Here is a 21,454-nt window from a genome sequence, read left to right as displayed (position 1 = left end):
TGTTAATATGACATGACACATTGAAGAATAAAGTATTTTATTTAAGTATAGATTTTTTTCATTATTTAAATTATTATTCATTTATAATGTAACATTAGAGCGTGACATTTGTGTCCGGGTGGTGGGAGGGGGGGCCCCCAAACACATTCTGCTTAGGGCCCCCAAGAGGCTCAGGCCGGCACTGCCTCTGCTTACCTGAGCCGTCTGCAGGCAGCACTCAACAGGGTCGTGCAAAGACGAGGCATTCTATTTAGTGACTTTGACTGCCAGCTGTTAAAACAGTTTTGTAGAGGTTGTTGGAACAATACTCTCATTTCCAGTCTTCAGCTTGAGCACAAGAAGAATGCTCCACCTCCATTCTCTGATCTGTTATTGCTTCTGCGGACTGAGGAGGATAGGCAGGCTGCAAAATCAAACAGAATGTCCCAACACTTGGGCCTCTCCAGAACCAAAGTCCAGTCCAAACACCGCCACGTGTGGGACTGCAATGTAGATGAGCTCGGCATTGACATGCAAGTCACAGAGACACTCTCTGTTGGTGAGAAGCAAATGAGAAAGGAGATTGCTCAACTTAAAGCTCAGCTTGCCTCCCTGACAGCCTCACAGTCTGAGCAATCAAAAAAAAAATTCGAAGAAGAAAGAGGATGTAAACAGAGCTGGAACGAAGGCTAACTCCAACCACGCACAACCCATGCGTGATGAGACAGTCTCCAAGAGGCCAAAACCTGGTTACTGTTTTAACTGTGGAGAAGATGGCCACCTCTCCTCTGTGTGCAGTGACCCGGCAAATCCAGCACTGGTTGATGCTAAAAGAAGGGAGCTCAGAGAGAAGCAGCAGGCCTGGGACAGAGTCCATGGTGTTTCCGGTTCTGCTCGTTTAAACCAGCATTAGTTTCTGTTATGGGGCAAACAGAAACTGAGACAACCCCCTGCCCCACAACCCCACAGACTAAAGCAAGGCTCTCTTATGCAGGCTCAAAGCAACATCCCAACGTTCCCAGAGGGCTCATTGGTCATAAGTGCACTGCTAACCTCACCATCTCTGGCATGCACTGCAACGGCTTGCTTGACACAGGCTCTCAGGTGACAACTGTATCCCTGTCCTTCTATCACAACCACCTGTCCCATCAGCCCATCCATCCCATGAGCCATTTCCTTGAAGTTGAGGGAGCTAATGGACAGTCTGTACCATACCTCGGGTATGTAGAGCTCAAGATAGCATTTCCCAAGGAGTTCATTGACACAGAACCTGAAGTACACACCCTAGCTTTAGTCATCCCCAACATCCGCTCCAGCAGTGACATACCTGTTTTAATTGGCACCAACACACTGGATATGCTTTATGATGAGCACTGTGATCACCACACCTCCAGCCTGATTTCCCATTTGCCTGGATACACACAGATTTTGAAGATGCTGGCACTTAGGAAGAAGCAACGAATGAGTGGACACATTGGAACAGTGACACTGAGAGGGAAAGAGCCCAAAGTAATCCCCGCTGGAGGAAAAGTTCCATTGGAGGGTCAAGTGAGCACCAGCAATGTCACCTCTGAGAGATGTGCCCTAGTTGAACATCCGACTACCTCAACCCTGCCAGGTGGAATCTTTGTGGACACTTGCCTCATCACCTTGCCATCACAGCACCCCTCCAAGCTTCCTGTGTGGGTCAGAAATGAAACAAAGCATGACATCACACTGCCTGTAAACTGTGTTATGGCTGAGCTGACCACCCCCTTGACATAATTTCCAGCCCTTATTTGGAATCCAAGCAGTATGAGACAGTCAAGTGTTGTCAGCTGTCCTCCCAGCAGCTATGCTCAACTGAGACACCTGACATGAAGTTTGACTTCGGTGACTCTCCACTGCCAGAGTCCTGGAAAGACAGAGTCACACACAGACTGATGCAGTTCTCTGACGTCTTTGCTCAACATGAGTTGGATTATGGCCATGCAGACAGAGTGAAACATCATATCAAGCTCAAAGATGAAACACCTTTTAAGCAACGATCAAGGCCAATCCATCCCCAAGACTATGAGGGAGTCCGTAAACATCTCCGGACCCTCCTTGATGCAGAAATCATCCGGGAGTCTGAATCTCCATATTCCTCTCCCATTGTGGTTGTTAGGAAGAAAAGTGGTGATGTCAGACTAGGTGTGGACTACAGAAAGTTGAACAACCAGACCATCAAAGATGCCTATGCATTGCCAAATGTGGAAGAGACCTTTTCTGCCCTCTCTGGGTCACAGTGGTTCTCAGTCATGGACCTGAAGTCTGGGTACTACCAAATTGAGATGGAAGAGACCGACAAGCCCAAAACTGCCTTTGTCTGTCCATTGGGTTTCTATGAATTCAATCGTATGCCCCAGGGGATAACGAATGCCTCCTCCACTTTCCAACGGCTGATGGAGAAATGCATGGGAGATATCAACTTGAAAGAAGTCCTTGTTTTCATTGATGACCTGATTGTGTTTTCCAAGTCTTTGGAAGAGCATGAAACCAGGCTGACCCACGTTTTGACACGGCTCAGAGACAACGGTCTGAAGTTGTCCCCAGACAAGTGCCGGTTCTTCCAGACCTCTGTGCGCTACCTGGGACATGTCGTGTCAAGGGATGGAGTTCACACTGATCCAGAAAAAATCAGAGCTTTAACTACTTGGCCAGTGCCCAAGACTCTCAAAGAGTTGCAGTCTTTCCTGGGATTCTCTGGATATTACCGACGCTTTGTCAGAGATTACTCTAAAATTGTGAAACCCCTGAATGCCCTTACTCGCCGTTATCCACCTGCCCAGAAGGGGCGTAGGAGCAAGACTGATAATGATGTGAAATACTTCCACCCTAAAGAACCGTTTACAGACAGATGGACTCCTGCATGCCAGCAGGCCTTTGAAACCCTCATTGAGAGACTGACAACCTCTCCAGTCCTTGGGTTTGCTGATCCAAAGCTGCCCTATGTGCTACACACTGACGCCAGCACCATCGGCATAGGAGCAGCTCTGTATCAGGAGCAAGATGGGAAAAGCCGTGTCATCGCTTATGCCAGCCGGGGTCTGTCCTCCAGCGAGTCCAGATATCCAGCTCACAAGCTGGAGTTTTTGGCTTTGAAGTGGGCTATTGCCGAAAAGTTTCATGACTACCTGTATGGAAACACCTTTACAGTCATAACGGACAATAACCCCTTGACTTACATCCTGACCTCAGCAAAGTTGGATGCAGCAAGCTACCGCTGGTTGGCAGCTCTCTCCACTTTCAACTTCGACATCAAGTACAGAGCTGGAAAACAGAACCAGGATGCAGACAGACTCTCCAGACGTCCTCATTGTGAGGTGATGGGTGACCAGGCTTCGCTGGAAGAGCATCAGAGAATAAATCAGTTTACTTCCCATCACTTGTCTTCAGCTGCTGAGACCAACTTACCTGCTGATGTGGTCACTGCTGCCTGTCACAAACACCTCCTCTCCAATACTGAGCCAGACTCCCCATCAGTGACACTGGTCGAATCCCTCGCACTTCATCCTAAGGCGGTGCCAGATGCCTTTGAAGAGGACGACTGCCTTGAAGGACATGTCACAATCCCCAGGTTCTCAGAGGAAGATCTTAGGCGACACCAGAGGGTAGATCCTGCCATAGGCCAAGTCATCACCCTGCTTGAGTTAGGAGAACAGGCCACACCTCAGCTCATGACTGTTTCTCCAGAGCTCAAGTTGATGGCAAAGGAGTGGAGCCGCCTGGAACTCAAGAATGGCATCCTGTACAGGAACCGGCAGTGTGACTCCCAGCCTGTTAGTCAGCTCGTGCTACCCCAGGAATTAAGAGCACTGGTGCTCAAGTGCTTGCATGATGACATGGGCCATCTTGGGATTGAGCGCACTTTGGACCTGGTGAGATCAAGGTTTTTCTGGCCGAAAATGGCAGCGGATGTCGAGAGGAAGATAAAGTCCTGTGGCAGATGCGTCAGAAGGAAATCTCAGCCAGACAAGGCAGCACCCCTCGTCAACATCCAGACCACTAGACCAATGGAGTTGGTCTGTATGGATTTTACAGAACCTGGAACCTGACCGCAACACCAAAGACATCCTGGTGATCACTGACCATTACACCAAGTATGCAGTTGCAATTCCAACAAAAGATCAGAAAGCCTGCACTGTGGCACGGTGTCTGTGGGAGCAATTCTTTGTCCACTATGGATTTCCTGAGAGGCTCCATAGTGACCAGGGACGGGACTTTGAGTCACACACCATTAAAGAGCACGGTGCCATTACCGGGATCAGGAAAGTTAGAACAAGTCCTTACCACCCACAAGGAAACCCAGTTGAGCGGTACAACCGCACCCTTCTGAGTATGCTGGGAACATTAAAAGATAAAGAGAAGAGCAAATGGCGTGATTTTGTAAAACCCCTCACTCACGCCTACAACTGCACTAAGAACGAAGTCACCGGTTTCTCCCCTTATGAGCTCATGTTCGGCAGACAGCCTCGTCTTCCAATCGACATTGCCTTCAGACTGCCAGTTAGAGGCATACAATCTACCTCCCACTCTCAATATGTAAGAAAGCTCAAGTCTCACCTCAAGCATAGTTATGAATTGGCCATGAAAAATGCAGAGAAGGTTGCTGTCAGAAACAAGAGACGCTTCGACAAGTCTGTCCGTGAGTCTGCTCTGGCGGAGGGAGACCGTGTCCTGGTTCGACATCTGCGGCTACGGAACAAGCACAAGCTGGCTGACCGGTGGGAGTCAAGTGTCTACAAAGTGATCAAGCAAGTGGATGACTTACCAGTCTATGTTGTTCAACCTGAGGGAGAAGATGGTCCAACATGCACTCTCCACAGAGACCTGCTGCTGCCTTGTGGAGTGTTGACTGATGAGGAGATTCCAGAGCAACCTGAGAAGGGAACGACACGACGACCACAAACAAGGAACAACCCTGTTTAACAGTCAGAAAGTGAAGCTTCAGACCCTGAGAGTGATGACTCATCCTGCTCGGAAAGTTCCCCAACTCTCTATGAGAAAAGATTCTCCAGAGTCTACAAGATTCCCAAGTGCCACCATGAATCCCCAGCTGTTCACCCAGTGGGACCTGACAAGCATGAGGGAAAGTTAACTGTGGAATCCATGGAAGAAGGTCCTGTAGACACTTTTACTGCTGAAGCTCACATTGATGCTGCTGAGGAAGTTGAAAAAGCAGCAATCAGTGAGAATGACTTACCTGGGCCTGTGGATGACTGTTGGAGAGAGGAAAAAAAGTCTCGAGAGGAAAAAGAGTCTCAAGATGACCCTCTCTTTGGGGACTTGAAGCCCTCAGAAGTATCTGAACTCCATGAAGTGCCAGATGATCAAGTGCCTTCTGAAGATCCTCCTACTAGGAGATCTGAGAGAATGCGGAGAGCTCCCAGCCGTTTTCAGTATTCCCTGCTTGGGAACCCCCTTATATATTTTGCCCACGCCATATTAGATGGTTTTGATAGGGCCATGGACTCTTTTAATGAGCTGGACAATCACTCACCCCTGAGGATATAGCTTTTAGAAAATTAGACTTGTAGACACCCATGAAGGGACTCAGGGTGATTTGGGGGGGAGGGTGTAACCCACCTTAAAGTTTGGTTACTAAGACCATAACTTTAGTATTTATAACTTTAGACGGTTATTTTGGTGCAGTTATCTCCTAGGTGACGGGTTTGTTTGTCATTCTGGAGACTCCACTTGAATTGTAATTAGACGTTATTGATAACCCTTTTAAGAAAAATGATACTTTTGCAATATAATCTAACAATTTTTATAAATCTGAATCAGCTTACCATTCCTTGTACATATTTTGTCTACATATTGTTGAGGCTAGAAGACCTGTGTTGTTTTATCCCAAACTCCGGTGGGTTGAAATGCTATGATATTACTCTGATAACTGAACTAACTAATTAAAAACCAATCGGAGATTTACTTTAATTTTATTGTACTGTTATTGTGATAATATTGTTTTTATGTTTGTGATATAGAAGTTATTAATTAGTATATTGAATAACATGATTTTTAATATATATGACTGTTGATAGTAACAAAGTCCTAAGAGATAGGAGACATTAATATTAGAATGTTTAGAGGTGGGCACACATTAGCCTGTGTGAGTGAGAATGGCACTTTCTCTCTCTCATTACGAGCGATGCAAGTTAATAAAACTTGTTGAACTGTAGTTGTATTGGAATTTAAAGAGATCTTATGATTTTGATATTTAATATATGATGTTAATTAGTATTCTCAAACTGCTGCATGCAGATTGGTTTTTTTTATTGAGCTGGAACACTGAGCTGGAACACTGGATGGCGAGTCAGTCCCATTGGATTTTGATTGAACTGGTTTTCCTTTTCACACTGGAAAACCAAACCCCTTGAACTCTACCCTTGGATCAACCTGTGTTCCTTGGACACAGATAAGCCTTCAAACATACACTGACATATACACCTTACATACCCAGGTACAGGACTATTTCTTTTCTTTTAATCATATTATTGGAAAGCTTTTATTTGAAACTTTGGGAAAAGAGCTCTTATTTATTTATTTTATTATTTATTTATGTGTATTTATTATTATTATATATTCCTCAATATTTAACTGTGGTTCTCTCTTTTGTGATCAGAATGAAATATTTTAAATAATTTATTGCTGTAATAAAATTACTGCATTTTTCTTCCACTCTTACACATTGTCCTTGTCAATTTACTCCCCCCTCAATGCTGAACCTAGAACTGGCCTAAACCAAATCATAACCTATAGAGGCACCTCCTTTTATTTTAAAGCAATACATTTTTATTCTAGTCAAGTAGAGCAGAGAGGTGCTACACATACTTTCACTTATATTAGGGATACAAATATGTTTCAAATATGATGACACCATGTACTTTCCCTTATATTAGGTATACAAATATGCTTCTTATATGATGCCACCATGTACTTTCACTTATATTAGTGGCACAACTATGTTTTTTATACAGCCTGCACATATATTTGTACTCATTCTACAGAACACACAATTCCAAGTCTTTTCAAATACAAACTTTACTGCATTTTTTTTAGCACAGACTTGACAAGTACAAACAAGTACAAACTTTTCAAGTAAAAACTTTAACTTCATTTAACATCAACTTCAGACTTTATTTTCTTTTTAAAGCCTTTTCAAAGCGCTCACTTTTTTCCCTCAGTATTACATTTTCAAACTTCTAGGCACATTTAAAACATTCCCAAACTCAATCATTTTTAGTTAACATTTTTCCTGGACATTGCCAGTCTTAGCTCTGCCATCTTCCCATTCAGGTCTGTTCCAATCTGGCCAGCCGAAACAAGTGCTTTGACATAACTGCATCTGAGAAGGTACATTTTAAAGAAAATGTTTTAGGTAAAGCAGACAAAACACTGGTGGATAAACTTATCACAAAGATAAAAAAAATCTTTATTGCAGTTTCTTCTAGTGCAAGTCAGTAAAATTAAGTGACAAAGTACGTGAATAGGCAAGTAAGGCCACACTTAGTGCAAGCATGGCGGCCAGTTTTGCACCAATTTAATTTGCAGGCGAGATAGGGTCATAGTTCCCAACACCACCCTCCACCACCTCTCATTGAAACTATTTTTTTACGCAGAATGTGAATTTGAACACATACATTGAAAATTATTGAATGCACTAACTGCAGCCCCATGAATGATTGTCCATTTGTTGGCAGATATCTCCACGGGTGTGATTTGAAAGCAGCCACTAAGCCGAAAGGGGTGGTGGTAGCACAGCAGTTAAGGAACGCTTAGGTTACTCACGTAACCCCGGTTCCCTGAAATAACGGGAACGAAGCATTGCGTCAGTTAGCTGACGCTATGGGGGAAACTCCTGTTTACTCCGTGACTGTAGCCTATTGGTAAACGTCTGTACAAAGTACAGACCAATGACGTTTGAACCCGCGCGCGAGATGCACACGTCCTTATATAAGCGCGGTTCAATCGTCAGGAGCTCATTATTATTCGACTGAAGCGCGCAGCCGAATAACACTCGCTGCGTAGACGTTTGTAGCACGGCAAGAGACGCAATGCTTCGTTCCCGTTATTTTCAGGGAACCGGGGTTACGTGAGTAACCTAAGCGTTCCCTTTCAATACAGTTAGCTGACGCTATGGGGGAACGTAATCCCATCACGCCGTGCATACACAACGTACTGAAGTGCCTTACCGGAGAGACACTGCGTGTGGCCCTACACCCGGCATATTCACCGCTTTAAAGCAAATGTGTAAGCACCATATAAATTGTTGACGCGCACACGGTGGGGTTTTAAACGCACCGGGGGCACATAACATAGCACAAGACGGCGAGGTACCGAGCGCGCCGCGGCTGTGCGAGATAAGTAAGTTCAGAGTCACGTTGGTGAGCTCGCTGAGCGCACCGTGGTGTACACATAAAACGCATGAGCGTGCATGATTGAGCCGAGAGAACCTGCGCTCGTAGGGCAGGGACGTCTAAGCTGTACAATCTGACAACGTAGACGGCGAAGACCAGCCGGCCGCGTAGCAGATATCAAATATAGATACCCCTGTAGACCAAGTTCATGAAGAAGCCAAACTCGCACAGAGTGGGCTCTATATAGGACATAGCTCATAGAGGGGCGTGAGCCAGTGCGATGGTTTCAACGATCCATCTAAATAACCACTGTTAGCAACAGACATACGTGTAGTGAGCAGAGGTGGGTAGAGTACCCAAAATCTGTACTCAAGTAAAAGTACAAGTACTTATACAAAAATGTACTCAAGTAAAAGTAAAAGTATCAATCTAATTATTTACTTGAGTAAGAGTAAAAAAGTATTAGATGAAAAAACTACTCAAGTAGTTAGTTACTCGTTACTTCCGATCTGATAAAGAAGTAGCGCAAAAGCACTGAATTTCAGACTACTTGGAGGGTTTTCACAAACCTCTCCTTAAAAAGGGACATTAACATCACATAACGTGTCATTTGAGAAAAAATCTCAAACACACACACAGATGTTTTCTGACGGTTAACTCTGTATTTATTTTCATGTTCACAACAAAAACTTGTCAGCATCTGCCTTTAAACATGCAAACAGTAAACAAAAAAGGACATGTGTGTCTGTTTGTTATCATGTTTTTATATGAATAGGTTATTTTCATTGCCATTAAAGTGCAATTACTGAACATAAACACGAGCAAATCAACTCTACATTTATTATAATATATAATACATGTTTCTTTAAAATCAAACTTTATTCTTTTATTTTTATTCATTCATTCTTTAGGAAGGATTTAAATAAAATACAATCCCGTTTATTTGAATGTATTAGTTAGGTATCAGGATTTGTGTACAAATGCAAGACGTCCTTAACGTACATTTTGGTTTTCAGTGGGGAAATTACACGGAAATGTGCAGATGAACGTGCTGTTTGTATGGTTTAACTTACACTAGGTTTTGTCATCGCTTGCACAAGAGTGCATATGGCAAAAAAACTCGGACAGTGTGTGAAATGACCATTAGTGTTCAAATAGACAATACTGTGACACTTACTTCAGGTTGGATCTTTAATTCCTGTACGCTGAGATGTCAGCTCGTTTACTGAACAAAGCATGCATCGCATTATGAAACTATTCTTTTTGACTTCTTGGAGTGAAAACATAGACCGAACTTGAAGCCGCCATGCATGATCTGCCTCCGATATCTCGCACAATGCACACGCGCCCTCATCTGCTTCTCCTGTCATCTACGCGCGGTCGCGCGCGCTAAAGGGTGACCGCGCGGTCGCGCGCGCTACAGTGTGACGCAGCCTGTCTCGCGAAACTTTCGAACACGCCCTATAAACTTTAAAAAAAATATATATTCCTTAATTATTACCATTTGAAAGTAGCGCAGTAACGCCGCCGAATGTAGCGAAGTAAAAGTACAGTTTTTTCACTAGAAATGTACTTGAGTAAGAGTAAAAAGTACCCATCATTAAATTTACTCTAAAAGTACTAGTTACCCAAAAAATTTACTCAAGTACATGTAACGAAGTAAATGTAATTCGTTACTACCCACCTCTGGTAGTGAGTGATCTGCGAAGCTCACGAACGGCCGATCTGACTATAATATGCGGCAGAACGGTTCGTAGTGTGGGATTATACAGATACCACAATAGTGTGAACCCAGGTGCGCCCTCGAGCGCATCGGGATGCATATAGGTAGTATTATAGTGCACAGATCGGTGAGCTTTCCAAGCGCGCCGTAAATGTGTATTGACTATAAATTGCACGGGCACAGGTGAACACTTGAATACATCGTGAATGCATATAGATGAATCAGAGTGTTATAATGCACAGGCCGGCAAGATTCTCGAGCGCGCCGTCATGTGTTCTGAAAATAAATTGTGCGCACACGGGTGAACTCTTTAGTGCACCGTGAATGCGTATAGATAAATCAGTGCACAGAACGCGCCGTGAATGTGTACAGATATGATTGATGAACGTAACGGTGGGCACCCAACGCACCGTGATCGTACACAGATGAACAACAATGTATGTGTCACAAAGCATAACACAGCTGTGTATACAGGTGAGCTTTTCCAAGCGCATCTTATTGTATACCAAAATGTTATAGCGTGTAAATGTGAGCTTCTCTAAGCGCACGGTGGACGCATATAATTAAAAACCATATCGTGCATACAGGTGAGCTAATGGGCGCACCTTTAATGCAACAAACCTCAGTAGTGCGCGAAGCAGGGATGTCGAAGCTGTAAACTGACAACGTGGACAGCGGGGACCAGCCGGCCGTGTCACAATTGTCAAATGAGAAACCTCTAAGACCATGCCCATGCTCTAAGACAAGTGAGCATAATTGTCACGGGAGGTGATAACGTCAACGATCCATAAATAACCTGTATTGACAGGTGCTCTAGTGAGTGATCTGTGACGCAGATGAACAGCTGATCGTCTGATGTACGTCAGACGTATCTGTCATACAGGACCTTGGACAGTTCCAGAGCGCTGTGCCTCGGGCACCGTCCGCATCTGAGAAATGACAGGCTTATGAATAAAGTGAATGGCCAGCCGTAAAAGCATGGTTCGCTGTTACCGCCGCCGTCCGCATCTGAGAGATGACAGGCTTGTGAATTAAATGAATGGTCGGTCGTAAAAGCGTGGTTCGCTGTTATCACGGCCACATAGATATAGGTAGGGGAGAGAGCTGCCGTGCCTCTGTAGTGAGGAGAAAAGTGTTCCACCCACGATTCGCGGGGGGTTAGACTTTCAATCAATGTCACTAGACAGAATGAATCAGACTTTGCATAAGGATGCCTCGTGAAAGGGGTCCTAGCAGCTTGCGTCAATGTGTCATAAGGCAGGTTAATATTTTGAATCTTGGTAGTTTAAGCATGAGATGCGTATCACTCTGATTGAACATAGCTTATAAAGCGATGCAATGAGTTTATAAAGGAGATGACTCGTCAGCTTGTTCAGGGGGCGAGATCTCAGTCTGGTTCGGTAAATAATGAAACCACCGTAGATTGCCCGACCGCATTATCACAATAACACGGTCGAGAGTGCTGCAGTGCTAAATCATCATCTTAATGTACCGTATTCACAGTACAAGGTGATTTATATGAGACAAACGGCGTTCCACGCGCCGAAGGCTGATTGCCGTCGTAAAGTGTGTTCAACCCACAGCAAATGCTGGGCTAGCTCGTAATGACAGCACTTCATGCAGCCGTGTGTAACTTAAGCAAGCTTCCCGGCCGTCAGCTCGGGGCGGGACCTTTGCTTAGTCAAACTGAAGTGGACTTATGAACAGAATGCCACGATATTCAGCTTTCTGAGGCTCGTTAGAGGGGTACGTGTGCCCGTCTTAAACGAGATGCCGCGCGCGTCTGACTCTGCGCGCGCTTTAAGCTTTGAAACTTATTGTGGCGGGTAGCAAGCTCACTTGAGGTTGATATTACCCTTAATATCTCCGAGTATTGGAGCGGAGGTGTGAGCGTCTTCGGATCCGCTAATATAAATCAGCTATATGGCCGAAAAACGTCATAAACCGCTTGGCTGTAAGCCTTTGAGTGGCCGTCCGGAGAGGGCGCGATTCAAACGCTTGGAGCCATGCAAAAGTCTGAGGCTGTCCTTCCTCTAGGAAGAGAGAATAACAGCCGTAAGACCGTGCTCGTTTGCGCCATCAGCATCGTAGCGGAGAAACTGAGGTGGGCTGCGAGCGAATTTGGCAGAAAGGTGTTAGAGACACCGTACAGTCGTGGGGTGTCAATACACAGTATATGGCCAAACTGGGGTTTTTTCGGCTAGCGTCGATAGAATTATGGACAGCGGGCCGTGTGTGCATATTACTGATTGCTTGTCAGTAAGGCGATAAAGTGTTTAGAGACACCGTACAACCGTGGGTGTCAATACACAGTATAGTAAGCACGGAAATTACTCTTTTTAGAGGAATTAAATACCGTTCGCCACTATAGTGAGGTCGCATAGCCGACAGTATTACACAGTATGTTTGGATAAACAGCACACAGAAAACATTTTAGGGCAGTCCAGCCGAGGCGCGACATAACCCCTTTTTCTCCCAGACAGTTTCGTTCTCTGTTGATGCAGCTGTGCTGCGGAGACCAGAGCTCAGCCGTTCAGGTGCACAAGCCTCAGTAGTGACGGTGACCGAACGGCTCACGGAGCAGGGTAGTATGTCTAGGTGGTTTAATGTCAGACTGAACCCATCGCAGAGAGCAAGTCTGCCGTGAGGCCCGCGGTTTTGCCGCTTATTAAAAGGGCAGAAAAACCGGGTATATAAGAATGTACCAATATTCAGCGCACTGATATAGGACGGGACTGAATAAAGGGAGGTATTCGGGCCTAAGTATATTATAAACAAATTCGTTCTTCCTCTGATTCCGTCTAAACCAGAGAGAAATTACCAGGCAGACGAAGAATGAGCTATCTGAAGTGAGATCGGCTCAGGCCAGTAAAGCTCTATAATAAGTGTTTTAGCGCTCCAATAGAGGCGTGTCCGCCTTATCGAGCAGACGAATGAGATCGTGCCGCTCCAGGAGGGGAGGGGCATGAAGCTCTCTTATAATGAGTGTTCTTGGTGCTCCAATAGCGGCGAATCGGCCCTATCGAGCAGACGAATGAGATCGCGCCGCTCCAGGAGGGGAGGGGCATGAAGCTCTGTAATCGTTGAACACTGGACAGCTGCATTTAGAGGCAGCGAGCCGTAATACCGCGTGCTAGCTAAGCCGTTAAGAGACCTCACCACTGTGGGGAAAGGAGCGAGGGACTCCGCGAGCGTGGAGTACGAGTGGCTGTGCTATGACAGAGACAGGGGCAGACCGCCCGTGTTTGCTTGTCGTATGCATCTATCCAGGTCTACGGTTCCCCGCTTGTTCATCTCAACAAGAGAGGAACGGCAGAGGGGAGCAGCAACACAGACAGAACAGCCATGCGTCGTGACGGTATCACCCGATGCACTCGGGGGATTAATATATGTGCCAGAGATCTCGCCACTGAATGTGAGAGGAGCGAAGGGACTCTGTAAGCATGAACGGTTGCGGTGTGACAGAACACAGGGGGGGTTAGTCCGTGTGTGCTTGTCTATGCATCCATCTAGTCTCATGGCTCGCCGTGTGTTCATCCCGGCGAGAGAGGAACAGCAGGGGGAGCACGAAACATGGATAAGACAACCAAAGCATAAGCGCGGTCCCGGCGTGGGAGGTGCCAGACCGGTAACGCGCTCGGAGGAAATTCATAGCAGAGAGGCTCACCGAGCCGCTGTGCTGGACGCTATTACAACAGCGCCTGCTCTTTTAGCTTATAGCTTTATATTAAAAATATTGATCTTACCGGGCGGCCGCAGGGGAGACCTCGTCAGGCATGTGTCCGCTGCACAGGGCTCGTACCACGGCAAGCGAAGGCCATCTTCGGTTCTCGGCCGGAAAGCGGCAGGGGAAGACGCTAGACCTGGACTCTGCTATCTTCGGTTCTCAGCCGGAAAACGGCAGGGGAAGACGCTAGGCCTGGACTCCGCTGCAGGGCTTTTGTCAACGGCGAGGTAAGGCTTCATCTTTTTCTTCGGAGCAGCGAGAGGTTCGCGCTAAAGGAGAAAATAATGAGCTCCTGACGATTGAACCGCGCTTATATAAGGACGCGTTCCTCCCGCGCGCGGGTTCAAACGTCATTGGTCTGTACTTTGTACAGACGTTAACCAATAGGCTTCAGTCACGGAGTAAACAGGAGTTTCCCCCCCATAGCGTCAGCTAACTGACGCAATGCGAAGTGAACCGTATTGAAAGGGAACTGATAGTATCCATGTAGTAAGAAATAGGACGTTCCCTGACCCAGTTTGAAAACTCCTGCTTAAATCAATTCAAGCATGGATATTTCTTAAAGCATCTTGTTTTGCAATTGCTGTAACGTTATAGCACACATGCACAATCTATACAATACAACGGGTTTCACTCTTTTATAGTTAAAGTGGGTGGCTCTTAAAAGAGCCTTTGTTTCATTCTTGGTCAAACTAGGTTTACTTTGCCTTAGCGGGCTTCTCGGTCTTCTTTGGCAGCAACACAGCCTGAATGTTGGGCAACACACCGCCCTGAGCGATGGTCACGCGACCCAAGAGTTTGTTCAACTCCTCGTCGTTACGCACTGCCAGCTGTAAGTGGCGGGGAATGATGCGAGTCTTCTTGTTGTCACGAGCGGCGTTTCCGGCCAACTCCAGGATCTCAGCAGTAAGATACTCGAGCACAGCGGCGAGATAAACTGGAGCTCCGGCACCAACGCGCTCTCCGTAGTTACCCTTGCGAAGAAGTCTGTGAACACGGCCGACAGGAAACTGAAGTCCGGCTCTGGATGAACGAGTCTTAGCCTTTGCTCTGACTTTCCCACCGGTTTTGCCTCTGCCGCTCATTTTCGCTGTATTCTTGTAACCACAAAAATATGTGACTCAAGGATGTTGTTTCCAGTATATAAGAGCTGCTTTATTTGCCTATTGGTTGAAGTCTGTGAAAAGTTCAAACCAATCACTGAACTTCCCTCCAAATACCAAATCCCGCCCCCTTCTATCTTTCTACCTGCCTTTGTTTTACAATTGCCGCTTATATTCATATTTATACATTTGGCAGATGCTTTAATCCAACTTACAGTTCATTATAATGTATACATTTATATGTGTTTATCTGTATGTGTTACCTGAGAAGAAATAAACTGTCAGAAACTGAAAGTTAACTAATATATTTGTTTTTGTTGTTAGCACATTTAATAGCAAAGGTGGAAAGAAGTGAAATATTTTTACTTTACTCGGGAACAAAATACAAGTATCTGTACTGCAGTGTGCTGTAGTGTTATTATGCTTCAATAACTTTTACTTACATCTTTATACTCTACTGCATTTCATAAATACAAAGCGTTTTTAACTTTAATACTAAAGTTGCATTAAAATCTAATGCTTTCTTATGGCAGAGACGGTGCAAAATCTGCATGGCACTAAAGTAAAACTTTTAGAGACTTCTTAGAAGTACTATTTTATGAAGTATTTATTGTTTTAATAAATGAGATAAATTCTGGAATTTAACTGCAAAAAATTTACACACATTGAAACATTGCTCTTAAAAGTGCCTTTTTGTTGGAAATAAAGTATTGACTTTATTTCTTTTTGGGCGCTGCCTTTTTAGGCTTGGCTGCTTTAGGCTTTGCTGTCTTGGGCTTAGCAGCCTTCGCTTTCTTGGGGCTCTTCGCTGCTTTCTTAGGAGCCGCTGGCTTCTTTGCTTTCTTGGGGCTCTTTGTTGCCTTTTTAGCGGCGGTGGCGGCTGGTTTCTTCGCTGCTTTCTTGGGAGATTTCTTAGCGGCGGTCTTCTTTGTCGCTGCAGTCTTGGGCTTCTTTGCAGCGACGGGTTTCTTGGCTGCGGGCTTCTTTGCTTTAGGAGCGGCTTTCTTCGCTGGTTTTGCCTTGGTCTCTGCCTGCTTTTTGTTGAGTTTAAAAGAGCCGGAAGCGCCGGTGCCTTTGGTCTGGACCAGAGTGCCTTTAGTCACCAGATTCTTGATGGCGATCTTAACGCGGGAGTTGTTCTTCTCCACGTCGTACCCACCGGCGACGAGCGCTTTCTTCAGGGCAGCGAGAGACACACCGTTCCTCTTCTTGGAAGCCGAAACAGCTTTGACGATGAGATCACCCACGCTTGGTCCCGTTTTCTTGGCTTTTGCAGCGGATTTCTTCTTGGGTGCTTTGGCTGGCACGACAGCAACAGCTGGGGCGGTTTCTGCCATCTTATTTTTGGCGGATCTGTATTATCAGAAAGTCAACACGAGATCAGTAAATGCGGAGCAGCAGAGCGCGCGGCGCTTTACACAGCATATGAGAACCATATAGACTCAACCGTTACAGCGCAGTGTCTGTGCGCCTACACGAGCCGTTAACGTGTGTGTTTTCTCCTCCAACTTTTACAACAAAACCAGAGTACTAAAACACGTTGGCGCATAAAAGGACACTGTAAACACAGAGCAGAGGTCCAGAGCTATATATAGACACTAAAACACGCGTGGAAGAAAAGGTTATTTTGGCATCTTCATATAAAATCCAAGATCAACATCAGTCACTGGATAAAGCTGCTTATGGTTTTCATGAGTTTTTATCGTTTAATATTTAATGACAGGTCGAGAAGGTCTTCTGTGTTTTTAACAGACACTTTGTTAAATCACTTAAATTAAATGAACATCAATGAAGGAATTGTGAAATGTTATATAAAGTAGTTTCTTAAATCATCTTGAAGCACACGCGCCATCCAGAGACTTCCTGTATCTTTGTGTCAGCATCTACGGTCAGATGTTGACAAAATCTATATAATTACACTCAAATTGCAAGGTAAACAGGGCATAAAAGTGGCCTGGCGCATTCATCAATAACATAACAGTGACAGTGAGATACTGAAATACATGCACATCAGTGATTCAGTCCTAATGAACTGTTTAATAGCTTCAAACAAAAGACAAATTGTGTCCACACCGTACACAAAATAAAGTGGGACCATTACTGTACTTTTTAACATCATGCCTAAATTACACCTAAATTAGGGGAACATTTCCACCATTTCACAAACCACTAGAAAGATTCAGAATTAAAATTAAACAAAAAATTACAAATACCACTGCGAGAAACCCCAACAAGCTTAAATCTGTCTGCAAGGTACGCCACGTCTTGTAATGACAGAAGGACAAGCAGTGGAGCTGAACCACAACTGTTGATTTACATGTATTTGTATTTTCATTTTTCTATAATGTAATTGTATATTTATTGTTTCTATGATTTGGCAAAGTGAAGACTCATTCAACCATGTCAATAAAGCTATTTTAAAGAGTAACTAAACCCTAAACCAACTTTTTTTAGTTAATGATCTGTAAGAATGATGCTTTATTGGTGCTGTTCATTGATTTTAGTATGTTTTTTGACATTTGTATATAAAGTGTTTCAATACTACAATATATGGTGAAAAAACGTCTGAGTGCTGCTCTCTTCAGGTTGAACGGTGGCTACTGCAGTTGAATTTTCCTATTGGATGTTGGGTCCAAAAAGTAACTCGTGACGTAAGCAGATTCAAGCTCACCACGCCCTTGTTACGATCTCACTACACACTTAGTTCGTCCCCTCTATCTCCGTTGGGATCTGCCCACTTTTCTTGCATTTTTCAAATATTGCCAGTGGGTGGAGTCAGGCTCTGACCAGGGGTTTAGTTACGCTTTAACTTTTTTATTGGTTTACTGTCATCCCCTATAATTGGTGGGCCATAGAGGCTGATCAGCATTAAATGAATCCATGAATTTTAGTGTAGGCACACATTTACATTGTTTAAATTAGTTATTTACACAAACATCATAAACATACAGATGTGAGATGTAAAGCTGCGGGCATTTCTGAACCAAATCTATATCTAGCTTCTACATTTCTTATACAAAGACAGTATGTTTACTGAACACATGCTTTACCCGAGGCAAATATGACAATTTGGTATTTTACATTTATTATATGCACGATGAGGGGAGGTCTATTGCAGAGGCGCGGGAAGATATTTTCGGTAGGGGGTGCTGGGGTGCGGATGCAAGGGGGGGGGGTGGTAAAGAGTTATGAAATTTTAAAGTTGTTCACAAGCTTTTTATTCTGCAGACCACTCTACCCATGTATGTCTTCTTTTAAAAACTCACTCGCACCTCCCATCCATAAAGTAAAGATCAGCTGACGGCTCATACAAACTACATAATTATATTGCAACATTCTCTGCCAGGGTCGTTATTTTCTGCTACTATTCTCACTATCCCCGGGCCGTTGATTAAGCATATTTTTCATCATTACTTTATTCATTACTTTATTAGCCATATGCCATATAATCAGAAATATTATATATAGACTAGGCCAAAGTAACAAAGGTGTCCAAAAAGATACACAAATTACAATATGCAACGCGAGTCATGTGCGGAGTCTCCTCTGGCACGCATCACGCACCGGGTCTGCTGTTCTGTATGGTGTAGCTTAAGTGCAACATGGAGTTTAAAGATGTTAAGAAAAAGAAAAACAGGAGAATTAACTTGGAGCAAGTTTGCAGGAAAGTCGAATGCATGGAAACAGTTTATGTATACATTCTCACTCGTGCCAATAGCCTATACGCCTTCTTTGTTTTCCTTTGCTTAAGTTTTTACTATTTCTAAATTCTAATTTTTACTTTAAATGTTTACTTTAAATGTTCTGTAACATTTACATGTAAATTAAACACCGCGAAACAATTTGGCTATATTTTTAAATCGTTTTTGAAAAGACGACCTTTTTCTGAAATGCAGAATGAAAAGTCAGTTGGAGAAATAACGCTAGTCCTCGGGACTTTTGGGCTGTGTGATTGAAAAAAATCCAAAATTCTCTTCTGAGACATTGCGAAGCTAGCTGATAGATACAGATAGCCTAGTAAATGCATTCGTCATTGTGGCTGTGAGTGTGCATGCTTGTCTGTTATGCTTATATATATTCGCAGGGCTGAATCGCAATCACGTCGTCAATACAAATCTGATTGGCTAATAAACACTGAATTAAATTAAATCATTTTAAAATTACTAAAATTATCCCTCTCTTCATCACACACCCCAAGCAAGACATACAAAATGTCTTGGAACAGAAACAAACAATCAGAGATGCTGCTACCCAGTATTGCGGAGTTATTGATTTCAGTATGTCTAGATAGAAGAAGCTGTTTTTTTTACGGTAAAATAATATTGTACAGTATGAAGAGTAAGTGAAATAGTGGTTACACTTTATGCAATAAACAGCTGCACTGCAATTCCTTCGCACTGAAACCAGAAACTAGATTTCTCCTCTCGTCATTTTTGTGATCACTGCTTCCTTAAACATGTAGAGGTCAAGGCTGGATTTGTGCAATGTTTGCACCTAAAGGATTAATCTATTTCTAATTTGTAACCTAGTGCTTTAGGATCACAACCAGTATACATTATACATATTTATTAGTTGTGTAGATGCTGAAGAAAACATAACAAATCGTTTTAACAAAATTTAATAAACTGACATCATATATGTGAATTTTTCAGCTGCGCCATGTTGTGTGGATAATTCAGTAAATCATACAAAACTATACATTGTTACAATGTAATCGTTTCAAATCATGCAGTATAGTGTTGCATTGTAAACTTCAGAGGACTGTAAAATAGATCGTCTCTTGTGCGTGCACGTTAAATGAAGCCTTTTAACGTACTGTAGCCTGCTGTATGTCTAAACTCAACCGCTGTTTAAACCTGTATAGCTCTAAATCGACAAGCAAATGCAGAAACAACGACAATACTATTGTTGGTGTATAAAACGAATGAAGCAGTTCTCGCTTATACAAACTCGTTTCACAAGAGCAGGGCCGCGGTAAAAGTGTGAGTAGTAAGTGGAGAGAGTCGGAGCTTCTATAAACCTCATAACACCTCTTACATTTATCCTCAATGCTGTGTTTCTCAATAACTTTGTCCATGGGAATGGTGCTGAATTTGTAGACAGCAATCTTTCTGTATCCATATTTCAAACAGGCATGTTTATACATATATTCATACTTATTTATAGATAGATTGTCTATTCAAAGAGAGTAAAAAATATTTTGTATTCACTGCGCCTTTTTGGCAAGAAAGTATTTGGCTACTTTCAACAGTAGGCGCGAAACTTTCTGCACGTTGTGTTAAATCCCATGCGCAACACTCAGATAAATGTAGTGTGTTTACACGAGAGAGTTTGGTCTGCGCTGCGGAGAACGCGTGTATGGTATTTTATTTTAGCGCAGATGTTTGGTGTCTGGACATCGACTGTGATTATTATTATTATGATCTTCAATAGTTTTAATAGTTGATGAAAAGGTTTATGTTGCAGTAAATGTAAAATCCATCTCTCGTGATGTGAAGATGATCTCTGGAGACAGAGCTGATCTATTCTGAGTCTCTTCATCCTGAAAATGTAAATGTGATTTTCACTTCACACTCCCAGTCAGGGGCGCATTTTGATAAGCAAAGGCCCATGGGCTACAGCATTACAAAAGGCCCCCTTTCACCCATAATTTAAATTTGTGCTAATACAAACTAATACAGAACACAATTATATTGCCTACCTTTAAAAGGTTTTCTTCCTAGTTTTTCTTGCTGCGAAGTCTTTGATAATTTCAGTAAAATCCAATTCCTGAAGAACGTCGCTCTCCAGAGACATTAAAGTTAGCTGACAGAGACGATCCTGGCCCATTACAGAACGCAGCCTGTTTTTGACCAAGGCCAGCTTTGAAAATGACCACTCACCGGTGGCATTCGTAACAGGTAGCGTGAGAAATAAGAGTAGAGCGATGTCTATGTTTGGAAATACAGACACTAACTTCCGTTGCTTAATCATCTTGATGAGCGCTCTCGCTGTGGTGTTGGTTTCCTTTTGGATAATTGCTTTAAATTGTAAAAGTTCATCCACTAAATCAGTTTCCAGATCTCTGCAGTATTTATTTTGCAATTTTGTTGCAAACAATCGGAGCTCATCTGGAGTCAGGGACAGAATGTTATTTAAAAATCCAAAATGCTGGTTTACAGTTTCATATGAACGGAAGCGCCGGTCCAGCTCCGCTATGAGTCTGTCAATCACCAGTATAACACTTGAAGAAAACCGATCCCGGCCTGACAAGCAGTGGTCTGGCTCTGTGGATTCATCACAACGCTTTTTGCGTATTCTCTGGCGCTGAGAGTCCGCTTTATACACGTCAGACACGGTTGGAGACATTTGCTTTGCCGTTGCCTCAAAACTGTCAAATTGATTTCGGAGCTCTGCCACAAAGTCTCTTAACGATCTTAACAAATCTACAGCAACACATAAGTCAATATCAACACTCTGAAGGGATGTGCTTGTCTTATAAAATCGCTGCAGAATTGTGTTCCACATGTTACAGAGGAAAGCAATTTCCAGTTTATCCATT

At 43.7% G+C, this 21,454-nt stretch overlaps 2 protein-coding genes across 2 annotated transcripts; both read right to left on the bottom strand.

Annotated features, from left to right (window-relative positions):
• Positions 1-14,490: 14,490 nt before the first annotated feature.
• Positions 14,491-14,895, bottom strand: LOC135781054 (histone H2A-like). Its single transcript, XM_065291368.2, has one exon. It carries the CDS (start codon positions 14,893-14,895, stop codon positions 14,509-14,511), a length of 387 nt encoding a protein of 128 aa, XP_065147440.1. The 3' UTR covers positions 14,491-14,508.
• A 734-nt stretch (positions 14,896-15,629) lies between these two features.
• Positions 15,630-16,250, bottom strand: LOC135781026 (histone H1-like). Its single transcript, XM_065291337.1, has one exon. It carries the CDS (start codon positions 16,248-16,250, stop codon positions 15,630-15,632), a length of 621 nt encoding a protein of 206 aa, XP_065147409.1.
• Positions 16,251-21,454: the final 5,204 nt, after the last annotated feature.

This window comes from Paramisgurnus dabryanus, chromosome 23 (assembly GCF_030506205.2).
Source record: "Paramisgurnus dabryanus chromosome 23, PD_genome_1.1, whole genome shotgun sequence".
In the NCBI taxonomy this organism is placed as follows: Eukaryota; Metazoa; Chordata; class Actinopteri; order Cypriniformes; family Cobitidae; genus Paramisgurnus; species Paramisgurnus dabryanus.
The sequence above is the reverse complement of the archived record's forward strand: the minus strand, read 5'-3'. Positions and strand labels throughout refer to the sequence as shown.